The 24250-nt window shown below is 42.5% G+C and overlaps 1 protein-coding gene across 2 annotated transcripts in view; it reads right to left on the bottom strand.

Annotated features, from left to right (window-relative positions):
- Positions 1–1805: 1805 nt before the first annotated feature.
- The window catches only part of CREB3L2 (cAMP responsive element binding protein 3 like 2), an 85608-nt gene continuing 63163 nt past the window's right edge, over positions 1806–24250 (bottom strand). Inside the window, exons 5-12 of one of the 2 annotated variants that reach the window (XM_056339344.1) lie at positions 22793–22971; positions 21988–22134; positions 20211–20269; positions 18814–18882; positions 11599–11698; positions 10527–10653; positions 9628–9853; positions 1806–8687 (exon numbers count right to left, since the gene is read on the bottom strand). In XM_056339344.1, coding sequence (XP_056195319.1) covers positions 8612–8687; positions 9628–9853; positions 10527–10653; positions 11599–11698; positions 18814–18882; positions 20211–20269; positions 21988–22134; positions 22793–22971 — 983 coding nt within the window. In that variant the 3' untranslated portion in view covers positions 1806–8611. Of the gene's footprint in view, positions 8688–9627; positions 9854–10526; positions 10654–11598; positions 11699–18813; positions 18883–20210; positions 20270–21987; positions 22135–22792; positions 22975–24250 lie in introns of both variants that reach the window. The other variant, XM_056339343.1, reaches the window with a different exon arrangement.

Genomic DNA, 24250 nt, shown 5'->3' with positions numbered 1-24250 from the left:
TTAATCACCAGCCGGTGTTTTGTATGCTTGGAGGAACTGAGCTCAGCTAAAACTAAGCTGAGGGTAACTTCCCCAATCAGTCACAGTTTGATGATTTTCCTCTAAAAATGTTGTATGTATGGCTTGATGCTGCTAAGAATTGCGCTGCATCAATAGTTCTGGCAAGTGAAATTGCCTGTTCAGAAAGCAAGGGGCACCCAGCTGCAGCAGGAGAAAGACGGCGGCTGCAGTGACCTCTGAAACAATGACAGCAAAGGAGTGGGATGCAGAACTTCCAAGGACAAAGTAAAGCCCTTCTACCCCACCTTCCAAGGGAAAGCACCACAGACCTTCTTCATTCAGGCACAGAAACCAAATTTTGTGAGAAAGAACTGCTTCATCATCTGCTGTGACTGAGGCGGGGCTTAGATAATGTGGCTGATGCTGGAACCGTGCTTCGCCTGGGAGAGCTGTTCTGTTACAGCACTGCGTGGAGACTGTGTGCGCAACAGGACTGACAAAAAAACCTGGCCAGGTGAAAAACCAACCTCTCATTCCAATGTCCTTTTCTTGTGACAGTGAATGGTGGTGGTCAGCAAAGACAATCCTTGGGATAAAAGCACCAGAGTAGAGCTTTTTCCTTCACTGCCAACTTCTTCTGCTACTTTAACCTCTTCAGCCCAAAACCAAAGCTTTTCTGAAAATCAGCACCAGCCACAAACGTAGTGCAGGCCAGGGTGTTCCGATTTTCATGGTACACTGCCTTCCCCAACCTCTAAACAGCCTTTTATAAAAGGCCTTGAAAAGGAGGCACCAAAGCCATCTGTCACACTTCCATTTTCAGTTCAGTAAAGCTAGAACTATTACTTCCATCGCTAGCAGTTCCTGCAGAGGAGAAGCTGTTGGTTGCTCTCGTATGGATGCACGGTACTCCAGATATAAGGTCTCTTTCCTAGTAGAAAGCTAGTGTAATACAAATGACTATACCATTTACAAAGCCAGCTCTGCACGGGGTAATTTTCTTATCTGCACTAGGTCATTCACCGCCAAGTTCCCTGGATGGCCAGCACAGCCACGGAGTCCCCAGACTGGAAGAAATCAGGTGTTTTCTTTTCCACGTCTACTCAAAGTAGCAAAGGTTAATTCTGTTCCCCTGGCTGGGTGCTGCTTCTGCACTGGTGGACAATGTCGACTGTTCACACAGGCAAAACAGCAGCTTCTGAACTGCTGGAGGCAGCTCCTGAGGTGACGCAGAGTAAGGGAAGGAGCAGAGGCCAGCAGAGGACCCAACCCCTAAAAGCCAAAGCAGAAAAATCTCTTTTAGGAGATTACTTCAGTTTAAGCAATTAGCTGCCCAGCATCAAGTCAGTGCAGGGAAAGGCCTTGCCTTGCAGGGGGGCTATTTGGCCCATACGAATCAAGCTCCAGCACGCTCTAGCAGACAGGTATCATCAGGCTGAAGCTAGTGCCTCCTTGAGCATCAGCCTCCCTGGATCCCACTTTTAGAGAGAGACAATTCAATATTAATGGGGCTGTATCACACAGTTGCACTCAAGTGCCATTATCCTTATAAAACACCATCAGCCTTTGCCTAATTTCCACCCATTGACAGACACAATTCTCCCCTAATTTCAAAAAAAGAGAAGGGGTTGCCAGCTTCAGTAAAAACACACACTGCTGCTTGTAACCCCTCTGTCTAGCAATGTGCTGAAGTACTGGTAGTTCTGCTGTGCGAAGATGGACGCATTGTGCGCAGCGCCACACTTGGGAAAGCCAAGGGACCAGAACTTTTCCAACCATTAGGAAAGCAAACAAGTTGCACTTGCTTTTTCTACAGAAAATATTTATTTGCAGGAAATGAAAAGCATAACATACTTCGCTACATACATGTTTAGGCTACAAAAGCAGGTAGTCTGCCCTCCCATAGAATCAAGCAGACGATTTAAAAAGGAAAAATAGCAATTTCTTTCCACCCAATGGACATGTTTGCAGTGTGAAAAATCAGGTGGGACCGTATCCAGATGACAGAGCTTGTACAAAAATAGAGAGGCCACTGAACACACATACACAGAGTTAAATAGACTTGTGGCAAAAGAACAGAGATACCTGCAGTCAGAAGACGCTCCAATGGAGTTTACCAAGGAGTTTAGGGGGTGTGTGCTTTTTGCAGTAGTATCACTGTTCTTTTAATCTTAGATTGTTTTAAATCTTTGCACAAACCCATACTGTATCCACATGAACAGAAGGAAAGGGAAATAACAGCTGGAAAGCCTTAAGGGTGTCACACGAAGAGTAACTTGGAGTCACAAGCTATTGTTTTGCATGGCCCAGGGCAATGGCTTTGGCCCTGGATATGTATTTCTCTTCAGAAGGGTAACATCAAGTAATAAGACCAGCAAATCTCAGGGAAACTGTGATGTACTTGCATCACGGCATGGCCCTCTGAGAGCAAACTGCTTCCCCTTGCTGGCATCTTGCTGTGCCCGCATGGTGGTCAGGGCAGTAGTGCTCCCTCCCAGGAGGGGGTAATCTTCAGGTACTCTCCCAGAAGACCAGCTCAATAAAATGACTTTCCTTGAGCCATCAGCTCCCAGGGGCCACTTTTTAAGGCTAATTTACACCATTAAAACAAAAGAAACAAAAAAAAGCATTCAAAGCCATAACTCTGCAGAACAAAAATGACACCAGAAGATACAATCAAACCTAAAGTAATTATTTTTTTTGTACCAAACAGAGCTGTCCTACAGAAAGGCCAGACAGTCTATGCATACACGCAAAATGACAGTGCAACAACTTTCAGTCTACAATTACTAATAGCACACGCTTCAGACAGCAATTCACATGACTGTTTCATGAGTGCTCGGTGAGATGGAATGTGAACAGGTTTCAGACAGAAACACCTGGACTTTCTGTTGCACCAAGTGGAATGTGTCCTGTGTGTTCAGGTAGATGCCTTTACTTAGTGATGCTTACTGCATTAAGAAAACAACTCTGCCTTTTTGTTTTTTTAAAGTTACTCACCATGCACACATGCACAGATACACACACACTCGCACTCATTGTTGCTAACTGTACAAATGAAAAAAGCAAGACACTGTTACATCAGCACCACTGAATTAAGATCTGATATGGCAAAGTCAGATACGAGCAGAGTTCTGTTAAAAGAAACTGATTACCTGCCTCTGCTTCCCCCTCTCTCCCTTCCACTCCCTTAATTATGGGCTACGAAAGTTCAAAACGATTTTTTCCTGCTGGTTGGAAGGGAAAATGGCATATACCATAAAGGTCAGGTATGCATAAATAGGACTGTTTAGTATTAAAGAGCAAGGGGAAGACTAAAGCTAAAACAAGGGGGGAACTAATGAAAAAGACTATCACTGCTGATTTATGGAATCAGGGACTAGAATGTTCCCTGTGACATCAGGATTCCCTTCACCTGCCATTTCTTTTCTGTAAAATAGATCTACAAATCCAGGTTGCTTGTGTTTTCTTCTCACTTATTCAGTTCCAACTCTTGGAGAAAGATTAAGGATACTGGCTTCAGGGCAGAGAAGAGAATACTGCTAATAAAGAATATCCAGCCTCCATTTCAGCATCACAAACGAGGGTTTCCTGCAAGATGCAATCTTTCCTATGTAGGAAGTGCATTCATATATATATACACCTTGGCAAAGCAGGAAAAGGCCAGACCTGAAAACCACAAAACCAAATAGCAATCTCCCTCACAATCCTGGAGTCTCCAATGGATGTTGATCACCTAAGCAATGTGGTACTAACTGGGATCACAACCTCAACATATCCCCGAACGCCCACTGTCATTTTGTTGGCCACAAGAAAGCTACAATGTCCTGGCTCATTGACTGAATCCTTTCATCTTATTTGTAAAGGCCTTAACACACAAGCCAGTTCATTCATCTTTGCAACCCCCCAGAGTTGTTTATTCTTAACGCTATAGTGAAAAGCAGCAACACATCATAGCACTACACTTCTATAGGCTAGTAGAACTTCTGTTGTTACAGATTACTGACCTACCGTTTCACCTTCAGAATACATAATGTTCCCCTTCTAATTAGTGACTTGAGAAAGAAGTATTTTAGTCACCAGGAGTATAAAAATACTCTGTATACCTCTGTTCTTAGCTGCGTGGGTTTTGTACAATGGCCTCTTGGCATAAGCTAGAATCTAGAGCCCAAATACTCAGTGGAAATCCCTCCCAACGTAGCAATTAGTATCGTTCATTTACTTGACCTACATTCTAAATGCGTCTAGACAGAATTCACCACTGATAGTTTGGGGGATGGGAGCAGAGAGGTGGGTTGGTTTCTTTAGCAGGAAAAAAAAAAAAAAAGAAGAAGAAAAGTTTTTAGATTAATTTTCAGCTCTATATTAGAAAAATCAAGAATACATTGAGATACACTGTTACACAGAGAGATATGGCAGAGGTCCCCTGCCAGTATAAACCAGACCTGCAGCCTCCAAAAGTTGTATAACGACAAGCAGGCTGTGTCGTAGCAGCTGGGATCTGGCCTAAGAACCTCAGCCCAGCCTAATCCATTATTAGTCTGTGCTGCTGAAAAATATTGAATGGTACGGATGAAATAAGCGAAATGCAGCAAAGAACTATAAATAGCCTGGGGAAAAAAACTCAACAATACCTACACACTGACAAGGTTAGAACTGTCACATGCCCTCTGCTGATGCTTTTAAAATATATATAAAAAAATAATGCCCTACATTCCTTCATAGCTTATCTCCCTAGAAGCAAAGACCCAACAGATCTAGACATGCTTTAAAGCTACAGGACAAAAGGTAAGTTTATTAGTGTGCATAGAATCACGCTACAAGAAGCACAACATTACAGCTGAAGACTCTAAGGATCACTTAAGTCCTCTAGCGGAAATGGAAATTAAGTAGCACATAAGGCCTTTGCCTACCCTGTCCATACACACACATCCTTCTACAGCACCAAGTCACTGATCACTGGAAAAAGTATACTGGCAGAAGGCTAAGACCTCAAGTAATATAGCTGAGCTAATTAAAAGCACTTTTACTGGCATCTTCCCTGAATACGCATTACTACTCCTTCCCTATGCCCTTAGCACAGAGCACATACAGCTGCCTCTCCACGTGGTCCGCAGTGCATCAACGTTCACCCTCGGGCTGCTGAGGCTGGCAGTGCAATTGCATGTGTCCTGCCTCCTCCGTCCCCCTGCTAGATACGTAACATGGGCATAAACCACCTCTGGAGATGGTGAGGTCTTTGTCACATAACAGCCTGTGGGTAGATAATGACAGGAGATTCTTTGGCCCCTAGTATCTAGCAGATAAATCTGTTGTATTAAGGCCCCTGAAGAAAAATTATCACAAAAATACCAAAGTAAAGCAAAGGTTTTCCTCACTATAAAGAAGTAACATTTAATATAATAAATCCCCAAGCAATGTGTGTGCTAGGTCAAGAGATTCCCCGAAAGAATATCTAAAAATAACTTAAAAGAATTACACAAATTAAGATTATATATTATCAAACCGTTACAAGAAAATTAGTATGGCCATACTGGCTTGGATGAATTAGTTCAGAGGACTGACCGAGACTGTGGCCAGTTTAAAATGCTCCCGATGAAACCATGACTATCTCCCAATCAGATCTGAACCGACATGCCCAATTTAAGCAAAAAAAAGGGCAAAGCTTTAATGGTGACTAGTGCAGTAGGTTTCAGAGAGAGGGGATTGTCTAGTGTTTGTGAAATCATCTGTCCTTTAAGTACTGAGAAATAATTCAATTTTGGTTTTAATACAGCAAAGTCAGCTGTATCTGCAAGAGGAGGTGTTCCATTTAATGGGCATGAGCTCAGGCAGAGCGGCCTCCTACTCACGCACAGCGCTAACTGCAAAAACTAATAGGAGCAGTGCTGGGCTTGACAGCATGGGGCCTCTTTTGCAGAAGACTTGAGCATTCAGTTGCCCCCAGAGGTGGCAAACCATGGGTGCTCTGAAAACAAAGACCATTTAAGGAATTTTCTAAGCTATGATCTTGCCCGCTTACACTGACCAGCCATACCGTAAATGGAAGGGTCAGTCCCAGCTTTCTCCTGCCGCTTTGCTGACCTCATGTGGCTAAGCAATGCAGCCATCCCTTGTGGCACCCACCAGTGCTCGTTATTTACATGAAGCCTTAAATCGTAAAAAAAAACCCAAAAAAAACCCCCCCAAAACCCCCCAAAAAACCAAAAAAAACACAAAAAACCCCAAAAAAACAAACCATACAAAGTTGTTGGTGGATACTGGAATGACTCAGAGGACTCAGCAGGATCACTGTGAAGGGAAAGATACTTTAGGGAGGAGACTGACCCATGCCGAGAAGGGAACACTTGCAAAATAGACTACAACAGCATTTCTCCTCTCATTACCACCAAAGATAAAATAACAAAAAGGCACTTGCATAGAGGAATAGGGCATTACCTAAAAAGTACATCTGTACACCAAAACTCATCACTAGCTCACGGAGTCAGACTCACGTTTCACTTCCACTAATGTGAAACACCTTCTTAAAATGGTACAGTGGGGACTGATCCACAGCCCCTTGTAATTCACTGAATTCCTTCCATTCATTTCACTGAGTTTTGAGTCAGTCCTGAAGGCTGCAAATAGGATACTGAAGGAAGAAAGTCCAAGGAGAATGAAGAACAAGAAAGGAGCTGGTGTGGCAGCTGCTGTAATAAAATACAAATCCAATATTTTACAAAATAGAATACTTGCAGGAAATATCTACTGTACATGGTAAAAAATTACTTGTAAGGCTAGGTTAGTTTTTCCCTTATTTGTCACTAGGAAGAAAAAAAAAAAAAAGAAGAAAAAAGAGCTTCAAAGTTCATTATTCTTTTTTTAAATTGACTTCTGGTAAACTGTAAAGTAGCTATGCTAGCCTGCTAAATTAGAATTTTCACATTAAATCCATCCTCAATGGAGTCCGAGCACCCTTCTGTAGTAACCAGACAAAACTCTGCTCAAATCCTGGGGTAGGTTCAACTGTGCCACTGCAAGAAGCACAGCTCAGGCAAAGGCATGACCAGGGCACTGAGAGAGGGAGAACCCTTAAAGGCAACAGCTGCCTGGGACAAGGAGGAAACAAAGCAGGGAGAAGAGTACTAGACCAGGATCGGACCTGAATACTGCTCTTGGCTTTTCCACTGAACTTGGGCCAGTCTTTTCACCTCCCTGTGTACCCATCTCATTCCTCTTTTGCCTTGTTTCCTGCCTAAACACTCAACTCCTCAGGCCAGCGGCTCTCTTGCCATACAGTTAAGACAGTATCTACCACTGCCAGCCCTGAACTGTGCCTAGCTGGAGCACGTCTTTTCTGCTAAGCGGTTGGTCCAAGATCACATCTCTGGAAAAGGAGGTACGAGGAAGATAAGACACATGGCTTTATTTTAGGGCAACTCAAGTTTAGGGGGCGGGAATGGGTGAATATTTTGTGTCTCATATCAGAGTTCGCCCAGACCACTTGCAGGGTTAGGGAAGCTCAGTTCTCTTCATTGCAACTGCCTGAACAAAATTTTGCAAAGCTAATAAATACTATTTACAATAGTAACAGGAAGATGGCAAGGAAAGGAAAATACAGGACAATCTGAGACCAGGTCTACGTAAGAAATTCCATCAATGCATCTAGAAGCTAATAAATTAAAACCATATGGTCCTCTCAGGAGGCACTTCTGATTTAAGCCTTACATTGATTTAGTTTATTGGGAAGGAACTGTTTTAAGCTAAATAGATTAGCCTTAAGCAGACTAAAGGACATCCATCCAAAACATTGCATAAATTTAACAAAACCTGCTTTCTAAACAGATTTAGAAAAACTAGTGTAATTCTCCCACACAAAGTGTGACAAGACAGCAACTGATCTTTGCTTGAATTCCACAAGGGTGGAAGCAGTAGGGAAGCCTACCGGGACTGCTTTCAACCCAGAGAAATTTACCCCACGAAATGATAAGGAGGCTGGAGGGGAGAAGAGAAAGAGCTAGGGGAGGACAATTCAGCATCGTCATTGCCCACCCCTCTCCTGCCCATGTTAACTCAGCAGTATCAGGGCCCTTTCTTGTCCCTTCAGAAGCAGGCTATATACGTGCTTCTCAATACCCCCCAAAAGGCTCAGGTGCTGTAGACCAATAGGCATGGAGCTGTGGATAGATTCAGAGCTGCACCATGCTGCACCTCCTCTTTCTCTCAGTTATCTCCTCCTAAGAAACCTATCATCCCACATGTTCCCATTGGTTTTGCGTATTCATTTTTCTACAGAAAGAATCTTTGTGTTCAGATTAGGATATGTGCATGCACGCACGCACACACACCAGTCACCGGCACACTGCTGGCATCATCTGCCATCATAATTCAATCCTGCCCTTGCAGTATTAGACAGGAAAGGAATAAAAGCAAAGACAGGGACTGTGTGTGAAGTGAGGAAGGGAGTTACAAAGACAAGAGATCCCATCTGCAGTCACAGCCTCACCAGTCGATGCAGAAGTTGAACTCCTCTCTTTTGTGCTTTGGTTCACTGAGGATGACTAGTCAGGGGGGACTTTGGTTGACAATATGTGGGAAAGAGGGAAGTCAAGAAAAAAGGTCTTATTTATTTTTAAGAGGTGGCATTGACTCTTCTATCTATTTCAATTATCTTCAGTGTTTCATTTCCTTCTAGTTCAGAGCTGACTCTGTAGGGAACAAAAAAACCAAAACAATAAAGGTTAACACTAACAGTTAGTCATTTTTAAAAGCACCTATCATGCCTGAACTGGCTAATGCTAAGACGACACTTAGCATTTATCAGGTACTTGTTAGTTGGAGGATGGCAACACACTAAATTAGTCATCTCTTTGGCTCTAGGTATAACTTTGACACCATGCTCAGAAGGCATGCTTGGGGTGACATGGCTCATCCTAGACATCAGAATACCATGCTTCCAAACAAAATTCCTCTCTCCACTGGTTGGTGTGCTTGCTACTGCTTGTTAGCAGAGACCAAGATCTGGGCCAACAGGACAGTGGCAGGACAAGAACAGGTACAGTGGAAAGAAAACTGCACACACATATTAAAACCAGTGAATCTCTCTCTTTTCAGAGGCCCCAAAAACTTACACTTATGCTTAACAAAAAAAAAAAAAAATCACTACGGAATGCTGTGTTAAGTAGTTCAGATAACTTTACAGGTCTGTCTCTTACAACAGAGTCCGGCAAACTTTCCACAGTAATGCTTTAGTAAGATCACTGCTGCAAGATGCTGCAGCTCTTTACACCCTAACCTCATAGAAAGCCCAGTGAGTCACAGCCTCACACTTCCACGCAACTGGCAAAAGCTTATTCCTTCAGAAGACACAGAAGTTAGTGCTTAAAGAAGTGGGCAGGCACAACTAACAGGCTTACAGGGGTTACGTTTTTGGCAGAAGCACTGAGGAGTTCAGTAGCTGTATTACTACAATATTGTTGCAACCACTTTTCCAGAGTAACAACAACTTTGCCTGTAGGCTCTCCAGACAGAGACCAAGCTCTTCATGTTTCACAGTTCCCAGCGTAGCTGAGCCTCTAGTCTTACTGCTGGCCCACAGGCACAAATGACAGTGACACCTGTATGACAAGCAGCCCAACCTGCACTCACCTGTGCTGCTGCAGGCCCAGCAGCACCGATTTCTCTAGCCTCGTCTCGTTGGCTATTGTGAACTGCATGATATCATCCTGCTGTGTCCCTGGCATGGCTTCCAGGGACAGTGCTGCATACTTGGAAGTGTCTGCTTGCCTGTCATTGCGATCTGCAAAGGAGATCGGGCTTGACGACTCCTCCAGTTGGTGAGGCTCTTCATAAATTAGCAGACTCCTTGACCTCACTGCATACAAAGACAAGGCAAAAAGACACGAGAAACAGGCAGCTCAGAGAACAGCCGTGGTCATTTTAGGAAATGGAAACTGTCAGAGCAGAACTAAAGGTGCAGAGGTCTTTTCTCTTGATAGTGATTAATTGGTAATTTGATAGCTGAGGAAAGATACCACAGTGGTGGTTCAGGCAGCGATCAAAAAGCTCTGAATTATTCACAGAACAAGAACAAAGTGAAACAATCACTTCCATAATATACATTGAAAGCAACTGGTTCACGATGAGTATGTAATACTAACAGTTTCCCACTCAGTCCTTGGACTCTTTGTTGACACTAGCAAAGGAAACACCAGCTGATATCAGTTGGTTATTTTAACAGTACGAAAGTTTGCTACCAAGTAGAAATACTGCTACTTTTTACAGACCACTAGCTTTAATTCCACAAACAGAAACAAAACTGATTTAAACAGAAGCAGACTAGTGAGGAAAAGGCTTTGCTTGTGTTTATGGAGCCTGCTACCATCAGCATACCTTGCCAAACCATCCTCCTTTGAAAAACACAGGTGTATCAAGGAATGGCTGGCTAAGGAGCAGAGGTGCTTGAGGAGGGGATTAGGGATGCGGGTGGAAGACAAGTGCCGAAGCACAACCAAGGAAGGAGCAAGACTAGGATAGTTGTCACTTACCAATGGAGTCTGTGTAGGACTCTGATGAGGAATGCTGCCTGGGCAACACCATCTTTGTAGCAGAAGGATACGGCCCATAGCTCTGAGAGAAGCTGCCAAAAACTACTGCAAAACACAGCACCACCATCTGGCAAAGGGAAGATGCCAAACAGGTAAGTGCAGTAGCTCCTGACCCACATGCACACATCAAAACTAAGAATCAACACAACGCAGATCTAATATTTTTTTCAAAACAAGTAATTTGAGGCTGTTTTCATCACTACGTACAGCGCCTCTTAGCAAAGGCATATATACAATAACAATTCAGTGCTTCAAAGGGCAATTTTCAACACCGGAGTTTGTTTTCAACGTCTGCCACCATTTTGTCCTGTCATCTTACTTCCAGAACTGAAAAGCAGACACAGCCGCCACGTGTGTGTTAGAGATATTCTCAGGAATTTCTAAGGCTATTTCTGCTCCTGGCCCCAATCTTGCTTCAAAGTGCAGAGAGGGTAGCAGACTAGAAGAACAGCTTAAGTCTTGAAAATAATTTCCATCAATTTATAGCACTAGTATAGAGGGAACTTGCTGGATAAGTGTAAGGAGGGAAAAGGGAAAAGTTTCATTCTGTTTATTTATCCTGACTACTATTACTGAAATAGGACAGAGTTAGATTTACAGCCTTATGTAAAATATGACTTTTTATTTGGATAAGCAAGTTTATTTTTACTGGTATCAAAAGAACTGCGCATCAAAGGTCACCCTCGTTTTCATTTTACAATCCTAGACATTATTTCTCACATACAATATTGTAGGAAATAATAAAACAGGTCACTCAGAGGAGCAGTGCTGCTTTTATCACCACAGCACCCAATCAAAAGGACAGGCCCGGTCTCCTCCAGAATTTAATGCCTTCCCACCACCATTAATCTTCATCAGCCAGGAGTCTCACCTACCTCAGAATTAATTCCCAAATTATGAAGAGAAGATTCCCAAGCTGAGAATTTGCAAGTGAGGGGCTTTGCAGAACTGCCTTTGAGCAGTGGAAAGAGATTCTCATTCCCCTGTAATTCCTCACATTAGGGACACTCACCATAAGACAGGTCCCTGTCTGTGTGCTAGCTGCCTTACACGAACGGGACACTTTCCCAGCAACCATGGCTTGGAGCCTCTGCAACTGCTGCAGAAGTGTTCTGGAAAGCAAAGATAACAGACAAGCATCACACACCCCAATCTGCTTGCTGGTTAAATAGTTTTTTGCTTCAAATTCCACAGCTGGCAGTAACACAGCATTTAATATAAAGTACAGATAGTTAAAAGTCTTCTCCTTGAAGTTTGATGCGAGGAGTGTTTTCCATTTTACAAAGTTTTTACATGTATTAACACCAGAACTTTCAAAAAGCTCTTTTGTCTTTCCCTCAGTTGACGTCCTGAAAAATGATTTCTTTAGTACTTTCAGAAAGCTCTTGTAAGTAAAAATTGTTTTCAGTGTTTCTAGAAGAAATTATTCTGGTAAGCTTACAAACAACTGAAACTGATCTACATGCAAGTGACTAGATGCATATCAACCTGATTCTGTGTCATGAATTCAGCAGGAGTTTCACCATTCCTTGAAGAGGTGCAGAAGCAAGTTTGTAACTGCTCAAAGTAGTGGTAGAGGTACAGCTACCTCATTTTTTCTGAAAACGTGCTGTACAGCAGTTTGGACCACATGCTGGACCATTTTCAAAGAGAAGGTCTTAAAGCCAGATATAGGCACAGACTCCACTTCTCAAATTCATTTATTAAATAAAACATTTGACTGCTATTTGCTAAATCCTCCAGGAGCTGAGAAAAATCACAGATGCTTCAAGTGACTACTCTGACTGTGTATTCCAGAGGTCCCAACCACAATTGCGATTCTCTTGTGGTCAAATTCAACACTCCCCGACCAGGATGATACTCATCTGTCTTTCTGGCTGATTTTCTTCTACAGTATCATCAATTATGACTGTCAGGATACTAGTAATTTAAATGGGAAATGACATCAAAGTATGATTGATATAGGATTTTCACAGAAGTTTTCATTTTGTTTTCATTAAAGCTTTTTAACAGATGAGGAGTAACACAAATGTCTGTCGTCCTCAACACAAATATAGTACAATTTTGTATCAAGATGTTAAATTTGCTGTTTGTTTCCAATGTTACTTTTCAATTCTCCTGTAAGTCTCTCAATCTACTGCGGAGGATAACCCCCACAAAACTTGAGGCAACAGCTTTGGAGGCTGTGACATCAAAAGCTAAAGCAAGAAGCAAGGTCAGGATGTCAGAGAAACTAGGATTATTTTAAGATCAAGTTGGCTAAAAGCTATTGTAGGACAGACCCAGAGGTGCCTTCACAGCTCAATATACACTGGTCTGCCTATTATTATAGATTTTTTTAATTATCAATGCTCATTGCTAATTAGGGTTTAATGATTCCAAGGACTTCAGGAATGCTTTCTGAAATGAGCACAAGGCATGCTCACAGCAGGTATATCTGGGCCAGCAGATCCTTCTCAACTTATTAAGGAAGGATGTCTTGCATACTCTTGAGAGCATGGTTTATCCTGCAACTCAGTATTTAAAAAAAGAAAGTGATTAGTCTAATTCAGTCCTTTACTCACTATTAGAGACACCACAGGCAAATTAAGACATTAGAACACTGTCCATCACGTAAATGAGACCATCCTAATTCCCTGGGAAATTCTGCATCTTCCCCCAGTTCCTCCTCACATCCACTACATGGCACAGGGTTCACAAAGACTTGTGTATGTGGTATATATAATTTTCCAGTATAGAAATTACTGCATATAATATTCCCACCATATGACACCAGCTATGTTATACAGCAATGCCTCATTAACCTTGTGGTTTCTGTGCTGTTATAGAAGACTAAATCTTTCCTGTTTGGGGCCTGAGTTACTGGGCTCGACACAGAACAGCTCTGCAGAGGGAGGAGGAAGGAGCTCTCCTCCTCCCCAGCTCCGGGGCTGGCAGCAGCAGCAGCCTTGAAATGCTGATCACTCTTGCCACTTTTGTGGAGGCGTCAGTGAGAAAACAGCTAATGGCTGGTGGGGAAATCAACAGAAAAGAGGCAATTCTCATTTTGCTCATCTCTGCCTTTTTGTGTCGAATTTATAAAACCTGCTGGGCAGAGTAGTCTCAGAGAGCTGATTCCAAAACACTCTCTTTTTGGAAAGTATAATTAGGCACGTATCCTGAGGTCTCCTATATACAGAGGAAGATTCATCCCCCAACTTATTTACCAACTGCCTTCATATAAAACCTCTTTCTCCCCCCAGTAATTTGTATGTTTGAGCAGAGCTACTGTCTTTTCAACAGACAAGGACTCAGTGTCGGGAGTCATGAGGCTACAGGTGCATTTTCAAACTAAGAGCAAAAGCCGAGGCGAGGGCAAGAAACAAGCTTGTTCAGAGATGATACCAGCTTACTCTGCTACTGCCAAAATAGGGCACTCCTTGGTGCTTTTATTCTCTATTTGAACCTGGCATGGCAGAATACTTGATTCTGAGGTCAAAAGATCTCTTTTCCCACGCAAAAGCTGCCTTCGTTGCTACTGGATGGCTGCAGGCATAATCTGGACTAAGAGGGAAAAGGAGCAGCTCTCTGCTCAGCAGGACAGGTACCTCAGTCAAACTAAGATGCTCCCTCTACATAGCAACAGGAAGGCCACAAATGCTTTTAGTGAAACACACAGCCTATGGCTAAGTCCTAACAGGAGGAAATGCAATCCCAAGGCAGCGTGCATAAGGGGGTTTGCACCCACAGGGATTATTTTCACTGTGTCTGACACATTTCCCAGTGATATTCAATTAGAGGGTCACCTCTGTAGGAGGTGTGAACGTGCTTTCACGCTTTTCTCTGCCAATGGAAGCACCTCATAGGAAAGCTGTAAAGTGACTGAAGACTCCTGCTCTCCCTTCCACACACTGCCAGCAAATTCACTCTGCCTATGATGTCTTGTTTTCGTTATGCACATTCACATATTCATCTTCAGAAGAGCCCCTTCCGTGACCAAAGTAAGGAACAAGTCAAGGCTTTCCCTCTGCTTCCAGTGACACTTTGATTAAGGAGAGAAAATCTGTCACTCCAGGATCTAGCTACCTGGAAGGCTCCCTCACTTCAGTGTTTAAGTTTAAAATCCAATATAAATTTAAACAAAAAAAGACAGTTTCTAGGGGACACCAAACACTGTTTATTTTGATCAAGACTTTTCAGAGACTTTATCTACTTTGTAAGAAACAACACCTGATTTTGATAAGGACAGAGAAAAATTATCCTGTCTTCCAACTCTACACACAGATGCCTTCTCTGCCTGTCTTCTTTGTAGGAAAGAGAGCAAATCTCAAAGTAAGGTTTTTGCTGAAAGACCGAAATACCCCAAAGCAGAAAAAAGTCCACAATCTTTCCTCATTTGAATTGCAAAGAAAAAAATTGAACAATTTTTCATCAAAGATGTTTCAGCATTAAAAACACTGTCCTGCTGCTTTGAAAAGGAGGAGTCACTCCCGGGCTGCCATGCTTTGTCATCTGTTATAAGGGTGGCCTGAAATGAAGTGCAAGATACCTCATTGCTTAAATCCAGGTCCTTCACTCCTTGAAAATGACTTGGTAAATTACTTCACCAGCCTCAATAACAGAAAAGTCAAGCAAATCAGTGAAGTCTGGCAGCTTTGGTGCTGATAAACCCTTGGTGGGTAAGACTGATACACAATTCGATCTTTAGATGACTGGGAGTCATAATAATAGGTTGAGCAGGAACATGAGAAATGGAAGAACATCCCAGCTGTATTTATAAAGTCACTGACTTTAAGGTGCCTGTCAGAGTGGAGTTCTACACAACCTGCTAGTCATTACTCCAATGCAGCAACTCTAGCAGTTACTTGCATGTACTGTCCATGTGTAGCACTCTCAACAATATGCCAACTGGATCCTATGTCTGTCATTTACCCAGGGAAAGTGATTGTCAATCTGTTTATAAATATAGACTCAACAGAAGTGAAAAGCAAAAGTACTTCTCTTATGTCACACACAGCACCAGATGTTTCACTACTGTCTTTAAGCCCAAATAGCTATGACTCTCAGCTAGACAATGCTGGTGTCAGAAAGCACATTCAGTCCCCTAGATCACTGGCAGTTTCTCCCTTGGGTCCCAGGGACAAAACGTGAGTGGATCAAGCCTTCTTGGTGACTGGGACAAGTCAGTTCAACTCTTGGTGCCCGCTTCTTCTCACACCCTTTGCTTTCTAAGACAGCAGTGTCGTGCCCCACATGTTCAGATGCTACTCGAACCAATGACAGCCTGGCTCACTTGTGGCTACAAGACATAACAGGTATGCATGTAATAATGTGCTTCCTTAGTTTTGAGAAAACTGCCTAGAAAGGAACTTGGACAGCTTTCTTTTAAGGGATTGAGTCACATAAATTAGGAGAGGAAACATATGCTAGTGTTCTAATACCAAAGCTGCCGAAAATGCTGCAGTCACCCACTCAGAATAATAAGAATTAAAAACTCCTCTGCACCTCAGTCCCCAGCTTCCTGCCTTGCCTTTTAAGATGCATGAACGTCAAGGGAGATGCTTCTGGATGCAAATTTTTTGACCACACTTGCAACTTTTACATGACATCTTTTCAGATCCAGAATTTCAAGCTAAGATAGGCTCTCAGGGAAGATTCTTCTAAATTTTTTCATGCTGCTGAAAATAATGTAGGAACATTTTAAGAGAAGATATTTTAGTGTTTCCATGGTTTGGAGCCAGATTTTGTAATGCAAGCAGGGTTTTCCTGAAGACTTAGGTACGTACCTGTGCAAATGTGTTCTATATATAGAATGACATGCTCTAAAAAACTGATTGCACATACTGAAAGGAAACTGCTGTTCAATAGTTGTATGCTTTGGAAATTGCCCTTCAGTTCCTCTCAGCTCCAGCCAGACTATACAATCAAGATGCTGACTGAGAGTACATAGATGTGTGTGAACTTTTAGGTAAGCAACTATAGCCCAGTTTTCCAACAAGGTAAAAAAACAACTTTGTCTTCATCTACACTTGAATGCATTAACATTTCCTCATGTAATCACAGCTCTTATTTTCCTGTTACCATTCTTCCACTCTTACAGTTTTTCACAGCAAAAGAACAGCTCTAATGTTTGCAGATCTACTTTTAGATAATACCTTCAACAACATCTTCATTTTTTACTGCATCAAACACTCAAAGTTGCAGCTGAAGTCCACCAGGGCTCTGCTTTGGGCATGTTAAATAAGATGCACATGTGTATGACTGTATGCTAGGTGCTTTGAGAAATAAAGTCCTAACATATAAATTCGGGCACCCGAGAATAAACTGACACTGCATGACTTTGACCATCACTGCTCTGAACTTTGATTCTTGACTGTACATAGGAGATGGAAGTACCAGCTATAGGATGCTGTGAAGACAAGTTCTGAAACATTTGAACAGTCTCTGGATGCCACATCAAGGTTCTGTGCAAATACTAATGAGGAAACCAGACATTTTGAATTCATCATAGGAAATGGATAATATACATTAAACAAGGGCCTGGAACCATTCTCTGAATTACATAGTTGCACAATTATACACTAAATAAGAAAAGCGGCTCTTTGAGGTGAAACGCGGCTCTTTGAGGTTGTTATATAATTCAGGCTTGATGAATTTACAAATCTCTCAGTACTTCAATTTGAAGCTTCAGCAGATTTTAGATATAGTTGATATCTAAATAGCCAAAACAGTATTGCCATGAATTAATGAATTACAAGAATTTCTGTGCAGAGGGTCAGGAACATCTGCTTCTCCGCAGATTACAAATCAATATCAATGTTATTGCAGAGGGAAGAAAACAATGCAACTCGTTCCACATGCCTAAAGTATAAAGGATTTGGAGATAATATCACTTAGCCAAATATTTTTAGAACATTTAGCATGAGAGAACTAAGATCAACAAATAATAGAGAAGATGCTAAAAGTCCTGTCTAAAAGGATGGACAGTACTAACAAAGCTATTCTCATGACCACATCTGCAACAACTCCGAGATGAAAACAGCTGGCCAAATTTAGCTGAACTGGGGAGAACAACTCCAGGCTTGACAAAATGTTGTCTGAGTGTTCCATCCACAGCTGCACCTTTCCTTAGAGCAGCTGGCTTCAGCATCTCCTGGGACAGATCCTGGGAGAGAAAACCCTACACCATACATACAGAACAATTCCTGGGTCTTATGTAAAACCCTGGAGGAAGATACAAGAGGCACAGAAATGGCTTGGCTCTCTTCAAACAAGCAGCAGATGTCTTCGTGCATGAGCAGTGTGTGGGAGACACTCTCCAGCAAATTACACTGCTACAGGGTCTGGCTCCATGAAATTAGAGATCGAATCCGGAGATTAGAAACAACATGCCACTCAATTAGCAATATATTGGCTGCCAGACAAGCTCTAGGGCCGTCCTCCGCGATCATGGGTCTTATCTTCAAAACCCAGTCTCCTCCCACACTTCCATGCTACCATCATGTTCAGTGGTAATATTTAACCATCACTACAAACACCTCTAACTAGAAGTCATATCTAGTCCCTCATCGGAATTCACCATCACTAGAGAACACACTGAGCATAACCGATGACTGACACTCCACTCTCAGCTAACATCCAATTAGAAGCTCAGCTATTCAACATTTTCTGCCATGTGTCCTTTGAGAAAGCCACCACGGAGTCACCCATTTCTTCAGAAGTTAACAAGAAGTTGATTTCCCCCCTCCAAATGAAGGATATTCCAGGGTGTGAGATAGTTAGAAGGGTACACAATAATTGCAATGACATTTAGTAGTCCAGAAGGAACTAATAATGGTTCTTGAGCTTCAGCACCGTAATTTCTAGAAGTGTCATGTTCCAGGTCAAGGTCTCCTGTCAAAACCATCTTGCACTAAATAAAGACAATCCTGAGAGTTGGGCTGTAGCCTTTTCTTTGTTATATATCATTAATTATGTTTTCTTGGACAGTAGAAGAACTCTTAAGAAGGGTGCTAAAAGGTTTCTCAAGCACACCACAGGCTAGGGAGACAGTTTAGGACCTGACATGAAAGCCTTCATGCTTTATATCACACTGTAATCACAGTAACTGGCCTTCCTCATCTTTCTGTGACATTAACCACATCGGCTATAGCTATTGTTTAATTTCAACTCATGTCCTAACTTCCAGATTTTCACTTTTCACTGTAATATCATGCTACAGTTTTGTTTTATTCCCTTCATACCTTACCTGTTAGTATTCTCCAGGACTTCAACCTTCTTACGCAGCTCGCTATTTTCATTTGAACAGGTCTCAACTCTGGAGACAGCACAAGGACAGAAAGAGAAATGTAAAAAATCAGTCATTTATTCTATAATTGTTATTGTTAAACAAACCAAGCTTGCTTTCACACAGAGAGCTCTATGATCTTACCTACATTTAATGAAGTTACAACGACTAACTTCAGTAATAGTCTTTAATCATACTTAGTGTAAAACACATTGCAAAAGATACTACTAGCTGCAGACCACCTGCTTACAGTGCTCAACTACTTCCCAGCAGGAGCAGCTCATTTAGGATGGGTTGTAACTACTTTTTGCCCCTCAAAATAGCAACAGCAAAGACCCTGCTCAGATTTTCTCTGCACATTTGGCCATGGGACAGATACTTTAAAAGTTACAGAACACACTATATTTATGTTGTTAGCAACTATTTTTTGCAATTTGGCAAATGCCATGCTTTCGAAATAAGGTCCTCGAATTTCAAGTTTATGGAGGCTAATAAGCCAGCAGATTAATTCCCAAGAGAGTTCTCATTTCCACGCTTTCCCTGGAAATCCCCAAAACTAAAGCAGATTAGCATATAACATGCCACATAAAAGGTCCAAGTAAAAATATGGGACTCCCAAGTAGACAAACATGACCATCTGGAATAGCTTCAAGAAGGAAAAAGGTAAAGGGAAATATTTTTGGTATCTGGATGCAGAGGGTGCAACTTCGTAACAGTAACTCTGAGAAAGCGAGTCTCAACTATAAAGAGATAAGAAGACAAAAAGGAAATCACATCAAGGATATCACCAAAGATGGTACAAGGGGTTTAACAGATCCATCTGGTGAAGTGCATAAGATAAATGCACTAGAAAACTTGTCTCTTGGAAGGAAGATTTATTTGAGACATAAATCACTAACTGGGAGTTTGACTCCTCCTTGCTAAGGGAAGTCAATGGGTCACGTGCTGTTTTCCCGAGTCCTGCTTATTTTCCCAGGCAGTCCTGACTCACCCACTTTCTACTTCTGTCTCCATCTGCTCTAGAAGACAGAATATATTCACTGTGAATCCACCTTTCCACGGACACTGCCTACCCACTAGGCCAACAGAGTTGCGTGAGGCAGAGGCCAATAGCAGATGGGTCTTGCCTTATTTAAGGTTTAAAGTCTTTATCAGCGTGTTAGCAACATGGTGGTGTAACGAACGTAGCACCCAGCACATGCAGAAGCAGAAGCCAGAAGGGCCTTTTCTCAGTCATAACCACGAGATGGCAGCTGGCACTCTGTGCACAAAACAGTCTCAGCATCAACAGCTGGATCCCTTCCCAGTCCAGAACTAGTGCTATTGGCCGGCTTGAAACAGGAGGGAGGTTGGCTTACTTTTTTTCCAGACTGTCCATGTATTCTTTCTTTTTTCTTCTGCTTTCCTGGGCAGAGATCTAAGGAAAAAGGAAGAAAAACACCAAATATTTGCATAGAAAAAAAGCATCAGAGTTGAATTAATAAACTGGTAAAAAGCCCTGACATTATTAGATTCGAGCATCCGTGCTGTTCTCATTTCTATTCCTGGCAAGCAAAGCACTGACTTGGTCTGCTTCCACATCCTGAAGTAAGACTGCTCTGCTCAGTAGTGGGAAAAAGATCATCCTTGCTCTTACAAAACTAACCTTAAAAAGTGAATCAGATTCATCTGGAGAGAATATCCTACGACAAATACTAAAAGATGATCCCAGGACAATGCCTTGCATCTGGGAGAGGAAAAGCCCATGTATACATTAGAAAGCAGCTTTGCAGAAAAGACTTGGGGGACCTGATGAACAAGTCAAATCTCAGTCAGCAATGTGCCCCTGCAGCAAAGGCAGCCACAGATCCGGCTCTACGTTAACAAGGACTGGAGGTAGAAGGTTAAGAGAGTGGTTCTTGCCCTCTATTCGGTGCCTGCGAGGCCACAGCTGAGCACAGCATACAGTTTGTGGCTCTGAAATAAATACTTTGGGTGTACAGAAGCAAGCCCAGAGAAAGGCCACAGCTATCTATAATAAGCATGCTGGAGCACATGATGTATCAGGAAAGGCAGGGAAAGCTGGGTTTGTTCAGATTTAAGAAGACAAGGCTAAAGAGGGAATCCTATTGCAGTCCTCAACTATCTTGCATAGTGAAGATGATGTCAGAGTCTTCTAAAAGAGGCATACAGCAAAATGGCAAGAGGCAACAAATGCAAGCTGCAACAAGGGAAATTCCAATGAGACACTAAGAATGCTATTCATTTGTTTTTACCACAAGAGTGGCCTAGTATGGGAACAGGTTGCCCATAGATGGTGGGGACTTGCCACCCTTTAAGACAGTAAAATGTGACTGGACAAGTCCCTGAGCAACTTGCTCTAAGCTGGCCCTGCTTTCAAAGCAAGCAGTTGGACCAAAGGACCTCCAGAGATCCCCTCCAATATATATGGCTGATTATATGAAAGTGGTACATAAAATGCAGAAGGTCACTTCCAAAAATTTTGAAAATACATCTTACAAGACCAAATTCCCATTCGGTGTGGGCAAATTTACACCTCTATCTACAAAACCAGTAACAGAATGCATTAACCTTCCAAGATGTGCTAGTATCCTCTAGAACAAGTGAGCTAGCCAGGTCTGGAAAAAAATGCTTTCCTCCCTACCACTAGGCTCTTCCCCACGTTGGAAGAAAGAAACGACTTGTAGGGCATTTCACAGCCTTGGTATCAACCATCCATTTAAAGGTCACAGAATTTAGTGATCAAAAGAATAGGACACTGAAATACAGTCAGATTTTAAAACATGAATCAGTGGAAAAGAACACCTTCATGACCATGGAGAGAATACAGAGGTCTTTGCCTACCATAAGGGTAGGACTGTGCTGTTTTTAAAAAGGAGCTAAGCAACAGCAACTTGATACACTGCTTGCTAAATACTCTATTGTTCATGTGTTCAGGTAAATACATAGACGGAGGCACACTGTCATAGTGACAGACAATTTGATGGATGTGTTTAGGAACAAAGAAAAACACTTCGTTAGAAGTCATCTTATAGCATTCAACAGTACCAACAAATCATTACTGCAGAATTGTTGCAGCATTTTTTTAAATGAAGGAAAAGCAGAAGCTACCCAGCAAAGCTAACTAACATTTACCTTGTTCTTTATTTTCCTGCGGATTTTCTTCAGCACCTTTTCCTCTGCTTTTGTCAGGGGCAGTTTGGTAGGGATTGGGTACCCCTCTGCTATCAGCGTCCTCTTCTCCTCCTCTGTCAGGATGAGCGGGCCGGTCCCCTGTAATTTCTCCAGGTGTCATAGAAATGAAATAATACAACAGTAAGCACACACAGCCCTAGAGAAAAGGCTGTTAGGGAAGAGAGGCAGTAGCTCTTCCACTTCAGAAAGGACTGCCTACTATAACAGCAGCCACTTGCAATTGGGAATGCATGGAAGCGGAAGACTTCTTAGATAGCTTCCATTCAGAGACTGAACCTTTGGGACAGGAGTCCCTCAAACAGTTGTTCTCAGCCCAGCTCTGCACACAGAGGCCAACAGTAAAACTTCCTTTAGCTCAAACAGGGAAAGAGACAAATGAGAAGAAGCACTACTGAAAATCCCTCCCTAAAGATAACCACTTGCTTTCAACAAGACAAGAGGACAGACGCAGATCTACCAGGGACAGGTTAACCCAGCAGGGCTGGGTCCTAACGCAAAACACAATCCATGGTGGAAGAGACCTAATAACACTGTTGAACCCTGTCTCAACTTAGAGGAGAGGCACACACTGTTCTCTGTGGGAACAGAACAGACCAGTGAGCAAGAATTACCGGATCTGCAGTTTTGACCAGAGATCTAAAAAAACCCAGAAAATCAGCAAATTCACGGCAAAAAAAAATTTTAAAAAGGAAAAAAAACCCCAGAGGCAGATAGATAGATGCTGGAAAAAGCCAGCCAAACTTACATGCGGTGCAGTCAGGAGAGGGGAATTGGAAAGCACTGAAGCTGTGCGCGATGTCACTTTAGCCGTGGCTTGTAGCTGGACGGGGCTTGAAGGAGGGAGCGATCTAGCCGGGCTCTGCCCTCCTTCAGAGTCACTGCCATGGCTGCTGGGAGGGGTTGGAGGCAAATGAAGGGGATCCACTGCTAAATGGCAAGAGAGACATATAACACAAGGTTTTGAGGTGCTAATTTAATTTTCCACTAGAGCCACCACCATCACCCCAGCTTCCAAGACTGGGACTGTCTGCTAAAAAATGGATTAAGAAAAGTGGCAACTTGGAAGATTTTCAAAGCATGCAGGTCTCCAAAGGAGGAATGAATTGCAGCAGCTATCTTTAGGTTCAAGAGACAAAACACGGCTCTGCACATATGCTCCAGTCTTTTCTACCTACACTTCAGATTCTTCTCCAAATATTTTGAGGTTTAAGTATAACCAGTACAAGGCCCCTGTCCCTCGGAAACCACATTAACAGAGGGGCTCTGAGCCAGTGTACTTTCTCTCCAAAAACAATAATCTTTCCTAACTTTGCTGTGTATTAAACAAATTGCCATTATTTTTCAAGAGAAGGGCTTGTGCCCAAGGTGTTATATAAACAGGGAGGAGAGAAATAATCTGGCTCCTAAGGACCTGGTTTGCCACAACTGGTAGGAAGTGAGATGTACTGATGGAGCAGGAGCAGCATAAGCAACGACCGCAGGAATCTCTCTCTGTGCTATCCAGGGCCATAAGCTAACTTCTGCTGCACTTACAGCCAAAAAAAACTGTGCTAGAACTGGCAAGCAAAGTGCTGCTTATGACCAAATGGGTCTGAACCACGAGAAGCAGGGCAATGTCTCACTTACTCATATTACATGGACAATTTAGCAAATGTCCAAACCAGCCACAACTATAGTCATTTTTCCTCTGAGAGAAATTTACAGCGATGAAACTTGGGAATAGGAAGACAAGAGCTGAATTTGCTGCCTTCCACTTCTGTTATACTATGAAAATTGGAGTTGAAAAAATCAAATAGGTGGTGGGGGAGGAAGGAAGAAAAACAGTAACAAAGAAAAGCTATTACACATGAGCTCTCTCTGTCTTGCATCATATCTGGTAGTTGCCAGAAGACAACACACACTTGAAAAACAGCAAGGCCCCTAACTGCACAAATTGAGCAACTGAATGTATGCCCCGGGTTGAGATAGAGCCTCCCTTTTTCCACCTGCTACACCACTTGCTTCTCTCCCTAAAGCAGTTCTACTTACCTATACAGATGAATTCATTAACAGAACGTCAAGTGTTCCTAATGTAGATGCAGTTATCTGCTCAAATTTCAGCCCAAATATTTGGCTTTTTCAAACTTCTCTTGGGTTAACAGATCACGTGCCACAAAGCCCTGTTTAACTTTCAGGGCAGGGATCCTTGCTCCTCCTTCCTCGT

The sequence above is a fragment of the Falco biarmicus genome, chromosome 5 (assembly GCF_023638135.1).
Source record: "Falco biarmicus isolate bFalBia1 chromosome 5, bFalBia1.pri, whole genome shotgun sequence".
Classification (NCBI taxonomy): domain Eukaryota; kingdom Metazoa; phylum Chordata; class Aves; order Falconiformes; family Falconidae; genus Falco; species Falco biarmicus.
The sequence above is the reverse complement of the archived record's forward strand: the minus strand, read 5'-3'. Positions and strand labels throughout refer to the sequence as shown.